Genomic DNA, 20224 nt, shown 5'->3' with positions numbered 1-20224 from the left:
GTGGCCCTTGGTCTGCACGTTTGAAATGTCTGGCGGGGCCGCAGCCCTCCTGCCTCATGGTACAGCCACAGAGAAGGACGTGCCCCGGCAGGCAGGAGCCAGGGTTTTGTCCTCTCATGCACTGCCCAGAACAGGGAGTCTAGGTGGGAGCCTGGGCTGCCCCCACATGGGGCAGGCCTACAGGGTCAGCCCGTGACGAGGCCCTGGGTGGGTTGGGTGCCAGAGCCCCAGCAAGGTTCAATGAGGGGTGGCCCTCAGCCTCCTCCTCCCTCCAGCCTAGCAGAGAGGATCGGCGTCAAGAGGAAGCAGAAGTGGGTGGTAGATGCTGATTTCTTCTGGTTCTCTTTCCCCTTGTGTGACTGAAAAGGAGACAAAAATCTGTGATGGGGAAGGAATCTCGGTGGAGACACAGGCCACGCGCCAAGGATGTTACCTCCAAGGCCTCGCTTTCCGGTACAGAGGCCTGTTCTGGGTTGAACTTTGCCCCTCCCCACCCCACCCAAATTCATATGTTGAAATGCTGGCCCTCCAGTGTCTCAAAATGTGACCTTATTTTGAGGTAGGGCATTGTAGATGCGATTAGTTAAAATGAGGTCCTTGGGGGGGGCCTTAATCCTATATGATTTGTGTCCCTAGAAAAGGGTGAAATTTGGGGACAGACACCTTCTCAGGGAGAACACCGAGTGAAGACGAAGGCAGAGAGAGATGAGGCATCTACAAGCCAAGAAACACCAGAGATTGCCCGCAAACACCCCAGAAGCTAGGGAGAGGCCTGGAACCCACTCTCCCTCTCAGCCCTAGAAGGAACTAACCAACACCATGATCTAGGACTTCTAGCCTCTGGAACCCTGCGAACGTCAATCACTGTTGCCTAAGCCACCCAGTCTGTGGGACTCTGCAAGCCTAACAAGCTAACACCAGGCCTGAGCCAGTTTCCTCCCAGATCAAGACCGGCCGCAGAAGGAGAAGGAGTTCAACCAGGAGGGAAAACAACTGGGAGAGGCATCCGGGGCCCTGTGGAGAAAGAGTCGGCCTCTCATCCTCTGCTGAGGGGGCTCCTCATCCTCCCAGCCTTCCTACCGGATCTGCCGGGGCAGTGCACACAGAGAGCCCTCGGTGGGGGAGACACGAGTCGAGGCACCGCCCCCTTCCTAGCCCTCTGTTTGCTGTCGCCGCCCCCTTCCTCGCCTTCCCCAGGGCCTGGAAAGTCACTCCTCGGTTTTCCCTATTCCGTTTTCAGAGGCAGGCTGAACTGGGAGCGGGGCCGGGAGGCAGGGGGTCAGGCACCCGCCGCCCTCTTATTGGAAACCTTGGCCTACTTCGCCCTCCCCCCTCCACTGGGGCATGCGGCCCCGGGGACAGCCATGCCACGCCCATGGTAGCACCAACAGCAGCCCACACGTGTGGCTGGTGTCTCACTGGCATCCACACGACTCTCCCTGAGAGGCAGGCAGGAGGTATCCACAGATGGGGGAAGTGGGGGGGCACCGAGGGCTCAAAGCACTGCTTCCAGAAGTCTCACGTGATGGCTGGGACAGCTAGACGGGAAACCACTTCTAGGGCTGTCCCGCCAAGGTTCTTCATGCCCCTCCTCTGCCTCCCCTGGGAGGGCTCCCGGGGTGGGGGTAGGGGCCCAAGCCCCTGGCCCGGACTCTGCCTTAGCCCCCAGCCCTCCTCCAGGGCCCCAGACCCTGGGTGCCCAGGGAGGGTTAGCGTGCAGAGTGCCTGAGGGGGAGAGAAAAGAGAAGAACAACAGAAAGCCTGCACTCTGCATGACAAACAAACAAGCCGGCCCAGAGGCGGTGAAAGGCCGCAGTGTGCGGAGGGCGGGGGCGCAGGAGGCGGGGCGGGGGGGGGGGGCGGCTGCTGGCATAAAGGAATGTTGTTCAGGAAAGCCGGGGCTGGGCACCCAGGGATGGACAGATGGCCTTTTATCCCGCAGCCTGGGTTTGGCCTGAAACCCCTTCTCTGAAATGAGACGGTGCCTAGGCCTTGTGTCCAGCTGTCCCCAGCGTCTAGAGGCCCAAAGGCGGGCAGGGGCTCCGGGCGCCCCACGTGCCTGGGCAGCACACGGTCCTGGGCAGGTAGGAAGGTGCAGGCCTGGCCGAGGAGGACGGGGCCAGAGCCTCAGCAGCGTCGAGAGTACTCCTTCTGTGCTAGTTAACAAGCCCACCCCCGAGGCCTCTGGGGACCGCTGGCTGCTTTCAGTAGCTAGAGCTTTGGGACTAAAAATGAAGGCAGCAGGATCTACTCGCTTTCATTTCTAATAAGCTGCCCTCTGCCAAACTAGGTCCAAATCAGAAGCCAGGCCTGTCCTTACAACGTTTCAAACGCAGCCTTTCTGTACAAGACAAACAAACAAACAAAAAAAAGAAGAATACGTGGCAAGTGACAAGGCCTTCCAGAAGCACCCCCCTTCTTGCCCACCCAGGATGCCTGCAAGGAGAATAGCTGTGCCACCAGCTACCTTGTGCTCATGATAGGAATACGGGAGGAGGAGAGAAAGCGAGCAGGAAGTGTGTGCCTGACCTGGGGCCAACTTCTCCTGCTCAGGAGATGTGCGGGGTACGGACAGGACAGTCCCAGCCTCCTGGGTCCTTGCCATCAGTTCTCCTGGTGTCGCTTCTCCTCATGGCCTGATCCCCCCCTTGGAGGACGTCACCAGCGACCTCGTCACGGGAAGCAGAAGCCAGTCTAGGTGGGCAATCCAGGACATCAGGAAAGGGGGCCAGTGGATTAAAAATACTAAATCACTCCTCAAACCCCTCCAGAGTACACACACACACAAGTTTTCAGGCTGTTAAGTTGATTCTCTACTAGCCCCTGCCGTGGACCATCTGCATCCACAGGGCGCCTTTCCTCTCTAGCTTCTGACCTTGGATTATGGCACCATTTCTAGGAAGGCACCAAGAGTCAAGTGGACACGTGGTTTTCTTTTTTTTTTCCAATGACAGCCTGACTCTGAGCAGCTGGGAGCCCGGGGTTGGGTGGGGGTGACGTGGGCTTGGCCAGGGTGGACAAGAGGAGCTCTCTGAGGCTCCCCTCCTCAGTCCTGCCTTACAAAATCCTGCCCGGCGCCGAGCGCCTGGGTTTCGACTCTGATGAGCAGTATCAGCAGCCTACAGGAAATGAGTTCCTCAGAATCCCTTTTGTGGTTTGATAGGACGTTTCTAGACTGTTGTCTCTCAAAACTTAGACCTCAAGGCACCTCAGGGCAGGCTTACAGAATGTGCTATGCACAAGGGAAATACATTTAAGATGTATTATCCCCTCACTGGCCCAACTTCTATGTTACAATACATTTTGGTTTATCATATAACACTCCAATCCGTGAGGATTATCCTCAAAATACTATATTTTGCTGTTTTTATTTTATTTTTTAAAAGATTTTATTTATTTATTTGAAAGAGACAGAAACAGAGAGTGAGCAGGAGCAGGTGGGAGGAGCAGAGAGAAGGAGAGGGAGAAGCAGACTCCCTGCTGAGCAGGGAGCCCAACACGGAGCTCAATCCCAGGACCTTGAGGTCACGACCTAAGCAGAAGGCAGATGCTTAACCGACTGAGTCACCTAGTTGCCCCTATTTTGCTGTTTTTAAAAGGAGAAACAAAACCACTGTTTACAAATGACTCCATATGTCACTATCCCAGAAACAATATTCCTAAATTTTCCTTTTATAATCTATTAGTTTAAGAGAGATAATTCACTTGTTCTCATCATTGGTTACAAAATGGCAGATGATTATATTGCCAAAAACATGAGAAGGCACTGAACTGTTTTGTAAGCAAAACAGAACAACCACCCCAAAAATTGACCTGCCTCACACCTGCTACTTTTTACGGATTCCAACCTACTGATTCAAACAATTCCCTCTCCCCGCGCCTGGACCTGGAATTTTCTTGAGGATGTTTATGTTCAGAGAGGTTGACTGTCTTGTCTCCAGTGGGAGGGTTAATTCTAGAACACAAGACTGTTGGACTCTGAGCCTGTGTCTTCTTTTCCACTCTCATTTAACCTAATTCCAAACCCAATGCACATCTCTTAAACTAGCAGAATCGCCAGTTAACAGCCCTAGAACGGGTGTCTCCTGGTGATCGATGGCCTATACTCCCTGTTTTATGCTCATTAAACACTATGTTTATACTTGTCACTATAAGGTGCTTTAGCCCAAGGGATGATGTCCTTGAACAACCCCAGGGCAAGTTGTCCTTCTGGGTGGTCAGTGCCTCTCTGATATAGCTACCACTCAGGGACATCACTTAAATACACAATCTGGTGTGGTCAAGGGCAAGAAGGAGCTATTTGTGAACAACACAGGGATACCAGCCTCCTGGACCAGAGTCACCAGATTAGGACGTCATTATCCTAGAGAGAAATACCTTTCAACTCTAGGCCACAGCTCTAGACCAATGCTGCCCCATAGAATTTTCTGCACATGATGGAAATGTTCTAGATCTGTGCTGTCCAATACAGGAGCCACTAGGCCCATATGTCTATGGAGCACTTGAAATGTGGCTCATGTAACTGAAGTACTGAATTTTAATTTTATTTAATTTCAATTAATTTTAAATTAAATAGCCACATGTGGTAAGCGGCTGCCATATTGGAGAGCATAGCTCATATTCAACTACTATTTGAAATCTCAACCTGGGTATTTCCTTGGCATTGCAAACCTAATGTGGCCCCAGTGAACTCTGATTACCTCATCCCAAACCTGGGTCTCCACCCCAGTAATCATCATTTCCATATATTGAGCCACCCAGTTGCTCAAGTCGCCTTGGCATCATCCTCAATTCTTTCCCTTACTCCCAGCATTTAATCCATCAGCAACTTATAATGGTTCCACCTCCAAGACATTTCCAATGCCTATCCACTTCCTTTTGTCTCAATGGCGGCTCTGTCAACAGTAGCAATGTTAGCTCTCTTCCTGCTTCCACTCTTGACCCCCTTCAACCTACCCTCCACATGGCAGCCAGAACAACCTAGTAAAATACAGACCAACTTTGTCAGTCTCCCACTTAAAATCTTCCAGCCCATTGTTCTCAGGACAAAATCTAAACCCCCTAACGATGTCCTGATTTCTGCAGAGACAAGCCTCCTGCTCCGCCCCCCCTTCACCCACACCACATTCCCCCTCACCTGCAATGCTCTAGCAGCGTAAGAGCCTCCTTTTGGGGGGGCACCCAGGTGGCTCAGTCGGTTAAGCATCCAACTCTTGATTTCGGCTCAGGTCACGATCTCAGGGTCATGAGATGGAGCCCCATGTCAGGGTCCATGCTCAGCAGGGAGTCTGCTTGAGATTCTCTCTCTCCTTCTAAAATAAATAAATAAATTTTTCTTTTTTTTTTTTTTAAAGAGCCTTCTTTTGGATTCTTAATGTCACTAAGTCCTGTCATACTCCAGGACCTTTGCACTTGCTATTCCCTCTGCTTAGAATTTTTTTTTTTTTTTTTGCCCAGTTCTCCTTTATGATGACTCCTTGTCACCCACAGATATCAGCTCTTCAGAGGAGACACCCTAGACTGCTCCCATCAGGAGCTGCAACCGTCACTGGGTCACAGCACCCATTCTAAAATATATTATCTATTCGGTTGTATAATACATACACACACACACATAGACTATTATATATACACATGTATAAAAACATATATATATATATATATACAATATTCTGTTGTAGCTCTTATCAATCACCTATAATTGTCCTATTTGTCTCCCTCTCTCCACTGGCAGGTACACCCCATGAGGGCAGTTACAAGTTGTCTTTTTATCCTGAGCACCGAGCTCAGTCTGAGCGTGAGGAGACATCTGCTAACGTTTGCGCTTGAATAGAGGAAGATGTGAGGGGAAGACAGTGGCCCTGCACACCCCTGGGACAACTTGGGGCTTTGCCAGCCTCATCTTTGGAGACTGCCCATCCCTGATGGGGGTGAGTGCCCCAGTCCAGCCCTGTCCTTGTCCAGGTGAAGATGGAATGAGGGCAGCAGGTTGGAACAGACCCCCAAGGCCCTAGCTGGGGGAAGGGACAACAGCGAGAGACTGGAATGTCACCACTCTCCAACTCCTGTGGGGGTGGGTGGCTTTGCCCAAGAGGGTCTGAGCACATAGCATCTCAGGCTCTGAAAACATCCATCTCTCACCACTCAACAGGACTCTACCTTTTCCTAGCAGAAGCTGGGGCTGAGGGGGCTTATAATCATCCTGATTCTGTTTAAGCTACGTGTTCTATCTTATGGATCTCACGTGATCTCACTGTAGCAACACAAATCCTGTAGGGGTGCAGGGAATAAAGGAACCAAGGCTGGGAGAGTTTAAACGACTCACACAGTGTCACACAGCCAATGGGACACACAGCTGGACCAGGACACAGATCTTGGGCTGCAGACCCCAGGACCCTGCTCTTTCTGGATGGGTGGGTGAGAGGGTGGCCCGTCTGCGCAGCTGCTCTGTGCCAAGCCCCACAGTCGGAGCTTGGGGATGCCGATTCTTTAGTAATCCCGAGAGATCTGTCCACTGAGCAACTTTCCTGCCTCCAGTTTTCCATCCCATTTTCCCTCTGCCCTTACCCTTCTAGGACAGTGGGCTGCAAACTTGACAATGCTTCTGAGCCAATTCAGAAGCTCGTTCAAAATATAGAGTTCCGGGGTCGTGCCTCTGGAGAGTCCTTTTTTTTTTTTTTTTTTTTTTTTTAAGATTTATTTATTTGGGTGGGAGGGGCAGAGAGGGAGAGAGAAAATCTCAAGCAGACTCCCTGCTGAGCACAGAGCCCGACGCGGGGCTCGATCCTACCACCCTGAGATCATGACCTGAGCCAAAATCAAGTTGGACACTTAACCAACTGAGCCACCCAGGTGCCCCACCTCCAGAGATACTAATTATGGATTAATTATGGATACTAATTATGGATTTGGGGCATGCCCCCGGAGGAAAAAATACATATAATATATACATACTCACATAAATATATATAGTATATTATGTTAATTAATTCTTTGATTTAGTTTACAGGTATGTTTTTTCATTCAAATGAAACATCAAACTTTTCACACAAGTCTTCACTATTCGAATCTCTGTTGCCAATGGAGTCATTTTCCTGAAATCTAACACAGTTCTTGGTGCGCATCCTATTCACTTCCATCTAGGTTGTCAGAGTGGCAGAGTTGTTTAATGATATCTGTACTGGGTGGAATGGTGTCTCCCCTAACCACCACCCAAGACCAAATTCATGTTCACCCAGAACCTGTGAATGCGACTTTATTTGGAAATAGGGTATTTGCACATGTAATCCAGTTAATTTAAGGTCATACTGGATTAAGGTGGGCTGTAAATCCAATACGACTGATGTCCTTAAAGGAAGAGGGGAAATTTGGACATGCAAATGAAGAGGTACAGGAAAAAATGCATTTGTGAGGATGGAGGCAGAGATTGAAATGATGTACCTATAAGCTAAGAAACCAGGAAAGAGGCAAACAGATTTTCCTTCAGAACCTCCAGAAGGAACCAACTCCGCCCATACCTTGATTTCAGACTGCCAGTCTCTAGAACTGAGATGATAAATTCCCCTCATTTTAAGCCACCTGGTTTGTGGTACTTTGTTACAGCTGCTCTAGGAAAGTAGTACAATATTACTAGAAATGTGATGCTTTGTTGCACTTAACCGTTCAAGTGCTGTTGCTTTATTTTTCCACTTATCGTTTAAGAACATATATCTCTCTGTGATGTCTATAATGTGACTACTTAGTTTTTTTCCAATGTTTTATTATTGAAGAATTTTAAACTGCAGTCAATCTGAAAGAAACTCACCGTGAACACATGTATCCCCACTACCTAAGTCCTACCATTTATTTACATCCTACGGGTTCTTTTTAAAAGCACTCTTTAAAGGTTTGTATATGTCAACATCTAACTCTTGTAATCATGAGGTCATATCCAAAGGCATGATTACTGAATAAGTGTTAAATTTATTTGCCTCCCTTTAAAAAATTTTGGTCTAATTTTCATACAGTAAAAGATGACCAATTTTTTTTTAAAGATTTTATTTATTTGAGAGAGAGAGCGAACGAGAGCACGAGCTGGGGGGTAGGGGCAGAGGGAGAGGACCAAGCAGACTCCTCACTGAGCAGGGAGCCCGACATGGGGCATGATCCCAGGGCCAGGGATCATGACCCGAGCTAAAGGCAGATGCCTAACCGACTGAGCCACCCAGACGCCCCAAAGATTGCCAATCTTAAGTGTATAGTTTGATAAGTTTTGACAATTATATGCCTCCTTGTAGCCAATGTCTAAATCAAGATGTAGAACATTTCCATCATCCCAGGAAGACCCACGAATCTATTTTTAAGAAGCTCCTCGTTTGATTTTGATGAAGGAAGGTGGGGGGATAAGTATGCAGTTCCCTTGGCCAGAGGGAAAGAAGTGTGAGATTTACAGCACTTTGCAAGAAGGACACTAGGTTCCCTGTTAGCAAACACGGCTGCTTCACTATTCTTCTAGCTTCTAACTACAGGCTGTGGACACAATGCAGGGAAGGCACACAGAACCACCCGTGTCCAGACTTCTAGCTGCAAGGCAGCTACCAGGCACTCTCTCCACACCCCTCCCCACCCCTGCATTCCCCGCTGAAATCATTACCATTCCATGACCGCTTGGACACCCACTTTGAACGCCCCCCCTCCGTTCCAGTCTTGGTGACTGGGGCATGTCACCTTGTGTGGGCTTCCTTAAGCTGCTTCCTCCCTGCTCTGGCCACATGACCTCAGGGTCCAGGGCATGCTAAACAGCCCCAGCTCCTGAAAGTCAGACTGTTTCCTCAAGGCCAGCAACATGGCCCATAAATGATGCTCAGCCCCTGTCCTGCCCTTTGCTTTCTCTAGTGGAGTAGGTGGGGGCAGAATCATGGCTGGAATGGAACAGAAGGAAGAAGAAGAAGAAAAAAAAGGAGAAGGAGAAGAAGAAGAAAAAGAAGAAAAACAAAACAAACAAAAAACAACTAACTAAAGGCTGAAACCTAACAAAAAATGAGTGATTTCTTTGGTACAGAATATAGCCCCAAGATGGACCAAAATATATCTCTGAATGGTTGATGTGTGATAAAGGTGTTTTTTAAACCAGTGGGAAAAGTGATTATTCCATAAATCTACTGGGATAACCAGTTGGTCATTCGGAAAAATGTAAACCTGAAATAATCTCTATTTTGTTCCTTATACTAAAAAAAATTCAGGTAGATAATAAATTTAAGAAAAAAAAACAATAATAAAAACATTAAGCATAACATTATTAGCAAGATACTAAAATATTTTTTAAGATTTTATTTATTTATTTTAGAGAGAGAAAAAACACACGTGCAAACACCTGTGAGCAGGGGGAGGAGGAGAGGAGGAGGGAGAGAATCTCAAGCAGATTCCCTGCTGAGCGTAGAGCCCTACACGAGGCTCAATCCTACGACCCTGAGACCATGACCTGAGTCGGACACTAAACCGATTGAGCCACCCAGGCACCCTGATACTAAAATATATTTTTTAAAGATTTTATTTATGTATTTGACAGAGAGAGCACAAGCAGAGGGGAGCGGCAGGCGGAGGGAGAGGAAGAAGCAGGCTTCCCACTGAGCAGAGAGCATCTGGGATCATGACCTGAGCCAAAGGCAGACTCTTAGCTGACTGAGCCACCCAGGCGCCCCTAAAATGTTTTTTATGTATAAAATCTTAAAGTAGAGGTGGTCTTTCTAAGAATGATAAAACAATATGTTTTACAACATGGAAATTTTAAAGGTTTAAATGGAGAAAAAACATTAAACAAGTCAAAAGACAAATGAAAACTGAAGGACAAATAGTAAAAATGTATGATAGAAAATGGGCTAATATCCTTTATATATAAGGAGTGATTATAGATCAATAAAAAGAGATCCCCCTTGGTTTAAGCACATGCTTAAGATTTGCCCCATGTGTGTGCAGTGGAAATACTGGGCACCTAGAGACCCACCACATTCCAGGATCTCTTAGAACTACACGTTTCTCATCCATGAAATGGGAGAATTGGCACCTGCCCCACCTACATTAAGGGTTCAAATAGAAATCTATGAGAAATACCTAGAAAAATGTAAGTCGCCATACAAACTATTAGTTCTAGAGGGATCATTATTATCCAAGTATTCTTTTTTTTTTTTCTTAAAGATTTTATTTATCTGACAGAGACACAGCGAGAGAGGGAATGCAAGCAGGGGGAGTGGGAGAGGGAGAAGCAGGCTTCTCGCTGAGCAGAGAGCCCGATGCGGGGCTCGATCCCAGGACCTTGGGATCATGACCTGAGCCGAAGGCAGACCCTTAACTGACTGAGCCACCCAGGAGTCCCTGAACAACTGAATTTTTAATGGCACCCTATTTCCAACCTGCAAAAGCCATTACACTTGGCATGCCAATGGGTCTTGCCTGGGATAAGAGAAAGCAACCACTAAATCAGGTTGGTTTGCCCTTGTCCCTGGCTTGCAGGGAGTGGTGTATAGGATCACAGAAGCTGTCTTTAGTCAGTCCAGTGTAGGTGTTCTTTATTCCTCAATAGCAGCCAGTCTCAAAGTGTGGGCCTTGAATTGACTTAAAAAAATTTGAGGTTTTTCATCTTTGTGGATAAATGATGCCTGTTTCAGAGAGTTTTGTTTTTATAGAAGACTAAGGACTAGGGGCCCCTGGGTGGCTCAGCTGGTTAAGCGTCTGCCTTCGGCTCAGGTCATGATCCCAGGGTCCTGGGATCGAGCCGCATGTTGGGTGCTCTGCCTGCTTGTGCACACGGGCTCTCTATCAAATAAATAAAAAAAATTTTTTTTTAAAGACTAGAGCTAGCAACTAAGTGGTTTATCATGGACCATCAAAATTTGGAACTTATAAAACTAAAACTGTTACTGGAGATCCACTTTCCACTGGGAAATCTGAGCTTAAGCACTGTTGGGAAGGTTCTAAGGGGCACAGAAGAAAGTAAAGAACTAGAACTCTACTTTTAAATTCTATTCCCTTTAAAGGAGAAATTAAGACTACTTCACGTAGGTAATTATCAACCAAGTTTGTTGTAGATCGCATGGTTTATCTGTGTAGTCACTTGTTCTTGTATCAATAGAATTTCTGGCTGTTAGTTTTCCTATGACAGGACTTTACATATTTATATGCATCACAGGTCCCCAAATTTACTTATCTGGTCCCGCTATTTAAATACCTTGCAATATACTATCAAAGCAGGAAAAGAAAATATTTGGAGAATTATGCTTCACAACAAAAAATCTTAAGTATGAAGTTTATATATCATATCGTCCTAGATGAGCAGTGATTAGAGAAGACTGAGAACTGCAGTTCTGAGACCATATGCTTTAGAGAAATTTGCATGAAAAGACACAGGAAAGAGTAAACAGAACTGGAAATCCAGGCATCATGCGTCTTGCCTGGATTTCTGGTACTTACAGCCACATGGGGCTAGTCACAGCCTGGAGAGCAATGAGGGCTCTCAACTGGCATTTTCCATGGTTAACTTCATGCCTACCTCCGTAGGGGACTCATGGGCATGCGTGAACGGGAGTAGCCTGGTATGGAAGACACTGGCCAACTCTCTGGCTGAGAATAACTGGGGACAAAGGCAGAAATGAGTGACTCACTGGATAGCCCTCCATCCTTTCCATCAAACTCCCAGCTCTTTTAGCCAACAAAGAGGAACTGGAACAAGAATTTTTTTTAACTTTGTAATTCTTGAAGTATCTTGTGTGTGCTAAGAATACCACTTTCCTTTTCAATTATGTTCAGGTCTCAGTTTTTCAAGCAGCTCATTTATTCATTGATTCAAACATTGATTAGTTCCTGTTGGCATACACCAGTGTGCTAGTGTGTCCTAGAGGAATCTAGATGAATCAGACGATTCCAGTCTTCAGAGAGCTTATAGTTTAGTTGAGAAGATAAGACACAGTGAAAACAGTGTAAATAAGGAAGAACATTATGAACTCTGTAACACAGGTGCTGGGAAGGGGTGGGAAGGTCTATGAAAGAAGTAGGCATTGGAGGAGGACTGAAAGGGTGTGGCAGTGGGGAGGCCCTATCGGCTTAGGAATACTGCTGTGATATAACAAAATTCTCTTTAGAAAAGGCCTCAGGCACTTGGGTGCGGGAAGTATGGGCAGGGAGAGATCTGCCCGGGGGACTGCTGCAAGAATGAGCTTAGCGGGGTGCTGGCCAAAGTAGGGCTGTAGTGGGGAGATATCCTGGAAGGAAGACTAAGGACGCTCATGAGAATTAGCACGTGGTCTGTGCAAGCCATCCACTCTGTCTTCCAGTTAGTCTCCATTTTTTCCTTTCTAGAGTCTGTGGCTTCTCTAGGACAGAGCAGACAGGGGAGACAGTTGCTATCAAGAGTAAGGAAGGGGAGGCCTGGGTGGCTCAGTCAGTTGGATGCCTGCCTTCGGCTTGGGTCATGATCCCAGGATTCTGGGATCGGGTTCTGCATCAGGCTCCTTGTTCAGTGGGGGGCCTGCTTCTCCCTCTGCCTGACGCTCCCCCTGCTTGTGCTCTCCCTCCTTCTCTTTCTCTGACAAATAAATAAAATATTAAAAAAAAAAAAAAAGAGTAAGGAAGGGGCGCCTGGGTGGCTCAGCCATTTAGGCATCTGCCTTTGACTCAGGTCATGATCTTGGGGTCCTGGGATCCAGCCCCGCGTTGGGCTCCCTGCTCAGTGGGGAGTCTACTTCTTGCTCCTCCCACTCCCACTCCTGCTCTCTCTCTCAAATAAATAAATAAATAAATAAAGTCTTTATTAAAAAAAAAAGAGTAAGGAAAACACAGATAATCTCCTAGACATAGTATTGAATAGAAGAAGCCATCTAGCACAGTACATGTTGTATGGTTCCATTTAAACTTTGCAAACTTTTCTGTGAAATGAGCAAGAGAAACTTGCAAAAAAGAGACTGAGAACTAATCACCAGGGCTACAGGTGGTAAGGTAGGTGGAGTAATGCACCCACCTGCCCCCCAGTCTATGTCCCCATACCTGGAACCCGTGAATATGTTACCTTGCATGGCAAAAGGGACTTTGCAGATGTAATTAAGTTTAGGACCTTGAAATGGGGCAATGATCCTGAATGATCCCGGTGGGCTTAGTGTAATCACAAGGGACCTCAGAAGTGAACTATGAAGGGACGCCTGGGGGCTCAGTCATTAAGCATCTGCCTTCAGCTCAGGTCATGGTCCCAGGGTCCTGGGATCGAGCCTCGCATAGGGCTCCCGGCTCTGTGGGAAGCCTGCTTCTCCATCTCCCACTCCCCCTGCTTGTATTCCCTCTCTCGCTGTGTCTCTGTCAAATAAATAAATAAAATCTTAAAAAAAAAAAAAAGAAGTGAACTATGAAGGTAGGAGGGTCACAGAAGAAGAGACGTGAGAGCAAAAGTTGGAGAGATGCAACTGCTGGCTGGGGGAGCCAAATATACCAGCAGCTTCTAAAAGCTGGAAAAGGGGGTGCCTGGGTGGTTCGGTCAGTTAGGCATCCGACTCTTGATCTCAGTGTTGTGAGTTCAAGTGCCTCATTGGGCTCTATGCTGGGTGTGGCGTCTACCTAAGAAAGAAAGAAATAAAAACCACCGTTTTCAATAAACAAACAAATAAAAGCTGGAAAAGGCAAGAAAATGGATTCTTCCCTAGAACCTTCAGAAGAAAGGCTGGCCCGCTAACTCATTTCTGACTTCTGAACTCTAGAACTAGAACAGAATACATTTGCGTCAAGTCTGAGTTTACGGTGATCTCTTACAGCAGCCATAGAAAACTCCTGCAGGTGGAAAACTAAAGGATTCAGGCTCCGAAGCCAAGTGAAGAAAGTGTATCAAGGAAGAGGAGTGGTGACTGCGTCGAGTTGCTGCCAGACCAGGTGAGGTAAGGTGTGAACTGGTGGCCGGGTTTAGTGAGGCAAAGGTCCTGATGACCCTGGCAAGGGTAGTTTCAGGGGTGGGGTGGGCACTCTGAGTCTTCCTGCACTTAGATGTCCTGCCCCATTGAATTACTCAAGCCCTGAGGCTCTGTGTGGCCAGACCCCCAAAGGCTGGCAGAAACACACGAGGCAGAAGCCACAGACTTCTCAGCCACTCAGAGAGGGATGCACCCTGTGGAATTAGGACCCAGCACCCAGAGTCATTTGGACATCAGAGTTATGTCAACAGCAGTGGCTGGGGAGTTGAGGTTTGCCTTCCTCTGGGGTCTTCTCAGAGGGCTTCTAGCCAGAGCACGGTTGGATGTTTGCCCACAGGAAGACCTCCCGAGGTCCGTGGGGGTGGGGGGTGGGGGGAGTACAAGCCACCCTTTCACAGTTATTAGCCTCTTGGTTTGGAGTGAGGGGAGGATTCTGGTTGGACTATGATAATAGCAGTTGCTCTCTCACTAGAAAAATGCACACATTTCATCTCATTCACCAATCCCAGAAAATGATCCATAGAACACCAGGTTTAAGAAGCTCTGCTTTGTATGTTTTCCAAAGTATGATATATATATTTTAAAGATTTTATTTATTTATTTGACAGAGAGATAGAAGAGCACAAGCAGAAGGAATGGCAGAGGGAGAAGGAGAAGCAGGCTCTGCACTGAGCAGGGAGCCCGATGCAGGACTCGATCCCAGGACCCCGGGATCATGACCTGAGCCGAAAGCAGACGCTTAACCATCTGAGCCACCCAGGCGCCCTCCAAAGTATGATATTTACTCCACCAATGGTACCCAAGATGATTTTAGGAGATACAGGGGATGAGCATTTCTTAGCTGAATAGCTCTCTATCTACTTTCAAGTGCATGTAAAACTTATGATGTCACTGGTATTATTCCCTAGGGTGAGTAAGTGGGAAAATAGAAAGTGAATCTACTTAAAAATAAATATTAAGTATAATAGTTCAAGTGGTATACCATTTCAGAAAACAAAACAAAACAAAACCTGACAATGATTCATGGATGACCCGAGTCTGGGAAACACAGTATCTATGACCTTGGGAGGAGATTTGAACCCAAAGTTCTTTCCTTTCCTACTTATTCCTTTTAAATGCAGTTTGCAGCTCAGGGGCGCCTGGGTGGCTCAGCTGGCTACGCGTCCACTTCTTGGTTTCAGCTCGGGTCGTGATCTTGGGGTTGTGAGACAGCGCCCCACATCGGGCTCTGTGCTCAGTGGGGAGTCCGCTTGGGATTCTCTCCCTCTGCCTCTCCCCCTGCTAATATGCTCTCTTTCTTTCTCTGTCTTTCTCTGTCTCTAAAACAGATAAATAAATAAAATCTTAAAATAAGTTAATAAATGCTGGTTGCAGCTCAATAAATGGACCTCATGCCCCCACTAACGACTTGAGCTACATACAGTTGGAAGAACACTGCCCTTACCTGAACTTGGAGTGAGGAGCTTGACTCCCCCTCCCCCACCCAAGGGTCAGGATGAGAAGAAGGCTTGACTTCTCTGCTCAGCCATAGCCCTCTCACTCGCTCTAGGTGGGCAGCTCAGCTTCCTCAAGTGCAAGACCACGGCCAGAGCAGACCTTGTTTCATCCCGACAGTATGTTGGCTCAAACAAGTTTGACTTGTTTTGTGTGTGAGTGTGTGAGTGTGTGTGTGTGCCTTTGTGTGAGTGTGAATGTGTGTAAGAGTACCTAGGGGTGTGTGAAGGGGTGTGGCAAATTGGAGAACAGGGGAAACCAAAGGGACCATGCCTTCTCCCTGGAAATTTCATAGCTGAGCTCCAGGACGCTCCCCTCCAAGGACTACACTGGGGAAGAAGGACCCCCTAGGAGGAGTACCATTCAGAAATGAACTTTAGGGGCACCTGGTGGCTCCGTCAGTTAAGCGTCTGCCTTCTGCTCAGGTCATGATCCCAGGGTCCTGGGATCAAGTCCTGCTTGAGGCTCCCTGCTCAGCAGGGAGCCTGCTTCTCCCTCTTCCCCTCCCTGCCCTGCTCATGCTCTGTCTCCTGCTAGTGCTCTGTCTCTCTCTCTCTCAAATAAATAATTAAATCTTAAAAAAATGAAAAAGAACTCCAAACAAACGGAGCTGGTTCATGACATTCCCCTTTCCCATCACCCCTCCTGGTCCTCACATTCCAGGAGCTGGGCTCTAAGCTCTGCAGATGTCAGCATCTCTGGTCTAGCAGGAGGAGAGAAGGGACGTAAAGAAAGTAATATGAAGGTTGCTTGAAGGGCTTAGCCAGAAAGGACAGAAATGTCTCCATTCAGGCTGTAAGAAGAGGGCTTCTCTCTGTACAGGATACCCCATTCCAGATTTCCCCTCCAACTACCTTTCTCCCTCAATTTAAAGACAACACTATACTAGTTTCCAGAAGAGAAATCTGTAGACAGAAGCTGACAGGCAACTGGAGTATTGGGTAAGTGTGGCTACTGGTCAGGTTTGAGCCATGGGTTTGTAAGTATGTTGTTAGTTTTTAGTTTTTTTTCCCCCATATCCTCAGACTGGGGCCCAGATATAAGGATGCCTGCAACATGGCTACATTGGGACTCTTGGGGTAACAGGTGAGTGCAGGGGTAGGAAGCAAATTTGGTCTCCCTATTCTCTGAGTCCTCCCTGAGGGTCAAGTAAGGCAAAGCAAAGCGAAGCAAAGCACAAGCAACCCATAGTGTTGGGTGGTTAGCAGAGTTGGGGGGCGGAACCAACTAGGGCAACTGGCCTGGGGTGATCCTTGCTATCTGGGAAGAGAAGCCAGACCCTAAGGCTCCTGTTTATAGGACACAGTTACATTGTAGGATGGCTTCCATTAGCCATCACAAGCCTGGAAATCTCTAGTGTTCTGGTCCCAACCTCTCGTTTCCTGCACTCACCCTGAGTTATATCTACAGCTAAACCTCCCTGCCCCTTCAGCATGACCTGACACCAAACACCAACTTCCAGGAGTCAGCTGGGCTGCCACAGCAGAATGCTGAGCCCTGGCATTTTACCTATGGAATCTCCCAAATTCAACCCCCTTCTCCCCTTGGTCACCGCCACCATCGTGCAAGCCACCTTCACCTCTTGCCCAGGCTCTGCGGTAGACTCCTGCCTGGTCTCCTCAAACCCACTTGGGCTCCCTCTATTCTTTCTTGGCATCGCAGCCAGGGTGTTCTTCCAAAAATGCAAATCTGACCACACCACACCCCTGCTTGATTGAATCCCTTCCCTGGTTTCCTGTTGTTCTTAGAATCAAGTCCCAAACCCTGCCCACAGCCTAGGAGGCCCTGCATGATGTAGCTGATCTCTGGCCTCCTCCCTCCTCTCTCTTTGCCCACCAGCCTCTGGCCACATTGGTTTTATTTGTCCCTTGACTGTGCCGAGTCCTTACCCTTCAGAGCCTTCTTCACACACGCTGTTCCCTCTGTCTGGAACGTTTGTCTCGCCACACTTCACCACGCTAACACCCTATCCATCAGTTAGCTCTCAGTACAAATGTCACTTTCTCAAGAAAGCTCTCCTTGAACTCCTCACCTCCAAATCCACATTCTGATGGTACCAGATAATGAAATAATTATTGTGCCATTAGTATGTTCCCTCATTAGCCTGTTAGCTCCATGAAGACTGTATTGGTTCTGTCCATTGGCACCTCCCCCGTGCCTATCTCAGTGCTAACAATCATTAAAGGACCAAGTGAGTGAGTGAAGAAATGACTGACCTATTAGACTAGACGGCCCCGAGCGGAGCCACCAGGAGCAGTGAGAGGCAAGTCCTTTTATCCAAAGATCTAAAAGCACTTCCTGGAGCCACCCTGAGAACAAGAGGTAGAAGCAAGAAAGAACTGTTGGCTTAATACCCAAGCATGATGGTCCCACTGTCACCAGTCTGACAGCCGAACCCGGGGAAGCCCAAGGAGTCAGTGTGCCTCTGGCTCAGCCCACCTGGAGCCCTGTGGATTGGGGCAATCCCCCATATCCCAAGATCCTTGGGATGGAGATAGCATCGATTTTGGAGTCAGATATATTTGGCTTTGCCACTAACTAGCTCTTTAACCTTGGACAAATTACAGAGCCTCCCTGAGCCTCAGTTTCCACATCCTAAAATGGGGATAACAAAGCCTACACCAGGATCAGTTGGAGGCTTCAATAGCAACACGAGGTTGTCCTGCACGGCATGCGGTTCACAGTGCTAATCCCCGCCCCTGCCCCCCCAACAGTGGCTTACCCTGTCATTTCGCTCTTTTGGACACCCATGCCAGCATGCAAGACAAGAAATAAAGGGAGGCATGAGGGATGGGAGGACACAGTCCACCCAAGACACTGCCCCAACCTCTCCACCTACCCAGGGAAGCCCTAGTGCAGACTTGGGCAGTATCAGGAAATCCAAACTGGCTGAGAACGGTAACTGATCTGCGACTTTCGGAAGCAGCAGTAGGGTGAGATGGGGAGGGGAGGACAGCTGAGGTTGGAAGCTATTATTCAACAGAAATGAAGAACAGATGCAAAGAGGGAGGGGCTGATAAGGGAACAGGAAGGAAAGATTGGGAGTGTGAGGGACTGGTAAAAGGGGATCCAAATTGTCAGATGGCCGAGGCTGCAGAAGGAACAAGTAGGAAGGAGGGAGTAACTTGGGAGGGGGTGGTAGAAGTAGCAGGTAGAAGAGGCTCAGGTCAGGAGCAATGCTGGAGAGGAAGGACCAGTCCTGGTGAGGGGCGCGGGTAGTGACCTGTTACCTGGAGAGAAGGGGGAAGCGAAGGCGAGGGCGGAGGCTGTCACCTTGGGACCTCCTAGAGGGCAGGTGGACTGGGCTTGCCGGTGCGTGGAGAGTGGGGTAGGGAAGAAAGGGAGTCAGGGGGCGTGTGACCGCGGGGCCGGGACGTACCTGAGGGTCCCCTTGCAGCTCGCCCACGTAGTACTGCTCCAGCCAGCGGCGCGCGTTGGCCGAGTGCCGGTGCGGCGGCCCGTCCAGGTCGGCGCTCACATCCTCGCCAGCCCGCGCCCGCAGCAGCTGCTCGCCCCCCGGGTGGTGCCGCACGAAGCCAGTGAGGTCGTAGAGGCGGGCCCCGCAGCGGACCCAGCAGGCGCCGGCCGCCAGGCGCCGCTGGACCTCGGCGGGCGAGAAGGAGACGGCGCGGGGCGGAGCGGGGACCATGGCGGGAGACCGGAGCTCGCAGCTGGAAGTCGGGACTTCTGCTCGGCGGCAGCCCAGCTCTCCTCTAACATCCCCGGAGCCCCGGCCGCCTTGACGGGCCGTCCGCCACCGCACCTGCTCATTTGCATGCCGCGCTCCCATTGGCCGCTCGGCCAGACGCTGCCCGAGCCCGGAGGCTCCCTCTTCCTCATTGGCCGAGGGGAAGCCCGGGCGACCCGAGCTGGGCGGGCCACCCGCAGCGGGCCGCCAGCCAGGTGGCCCCAGGCAGGTAGAGGGCGCGCCCGCCAGGTGTGTCCCGTCGCAAGAGGAGAGCAAAGGGGACGCGCAGATGCAAGCGGAGCACTGCGCAACTCTTCCTGTCGCGGGTGGCTGCACGCACGGACATCCTCGGTGGCCTGATCGCTATTGGAATAACTCTTGCAGCTGCCTGTTGGGAGAAACTTGCACTTTTCAATTCTCAGGCTCCAGGAGGGGGCGGGGAGTGGGGGAGGCACGGCGAGGACTAGAGTAAGACGAGTGAGGCTCTGGGCTCGGGCGCCCCCAAACTCCATAATCACAATACATAATATATTTTTTTAAGATTATTTATTTATTTATTTATTTGAGAGGGAGAGAATGAGAGAGAGCACATGAGACGGGGGAGGGTCAGCGGGAGAAGCAGACTCCTTGCCGAGCAGGGAGCCCGATGCGGGACTCGATGTGGGACTCGATGTGGGACTCGATCCTGGGACTCCAGGATCATGACCTGAGCCGAAGGCAGTCGCCCAACCAACTGAGCCACCCAGGCGCCCCACAATACATAATATTTTAACGTAATATTTTAAAATCCTATCGTTACATAACAATCGTGAATGTACTTAAGGCCACCGTACACTTAAAAATGGTTAAAATGGCAAATTTTACATTATGTATATTTTATCACAATAACAATAGTTATCACAATATTTAATAAAGTTTTTGTTTGTTTTGAGAGAGAGAGAGAGCAGGGGAGGGGCAAAGGGAGAAGGAGAGAGAGAAAATCCTAAGCAGACTCCATGCCCAGCACGGGCCTGACTGGGGCTCAATTCCAGGACCCTGAGATCATGACCTGAGCCCATCGAAGGCTCAACCAACTAAGCCACCCAGGTGCCCCTATAAAAAAGAATTTTTTTAAATCATG

The 20224-nt window shown here is 48.9% G+C and overlaps 1 protein-coding gene across 1 annotated transcript in view; it reads right to left on the bottom strand.

Annotated features, from left to right (window-relative positions):
- The window catches only part of FA2H (fatty acid 2-hydroxylase), a 46918-nt gene extending 27853 nt beyond the window's left edge, over nucleotides 1-19065 (bottom strand). Inside the window, exon 1 of the mRNA XM_035025316.1 lies at nucleotides 18796-19065. Within this exon, the coding sequence (XP_034881207.1) occupies nucleotides 18796-19065 (270 nt within the window). The remainder of the gene's footprint in view (nucleotides 1-18795) is intronic.
- Between the last annotated feature and the right edge of the window lie 1159 nt (nucleotides 19066-20224).

Source organism: Mirounga leonina, unplaced genomic scaffold (genome assembly GCF_011800145.1).
Source record: "Mirounga leonina isolate KUSES-001 unplaced genomic scaffold, KU_Mleo_1.0 Mir_180, whole genome shotgun sequence".
NCBI lineage: Eukaryota > Metazoa > Chordata > Mammalia > Carnivora > Phocidae > Mirounga > Mirounga leonina.
The sequence above is the reverse complement of the archived record's forward strand: the minus strand, read 5'-3'. Positions and strand labels throughout refer to the sequence as shown.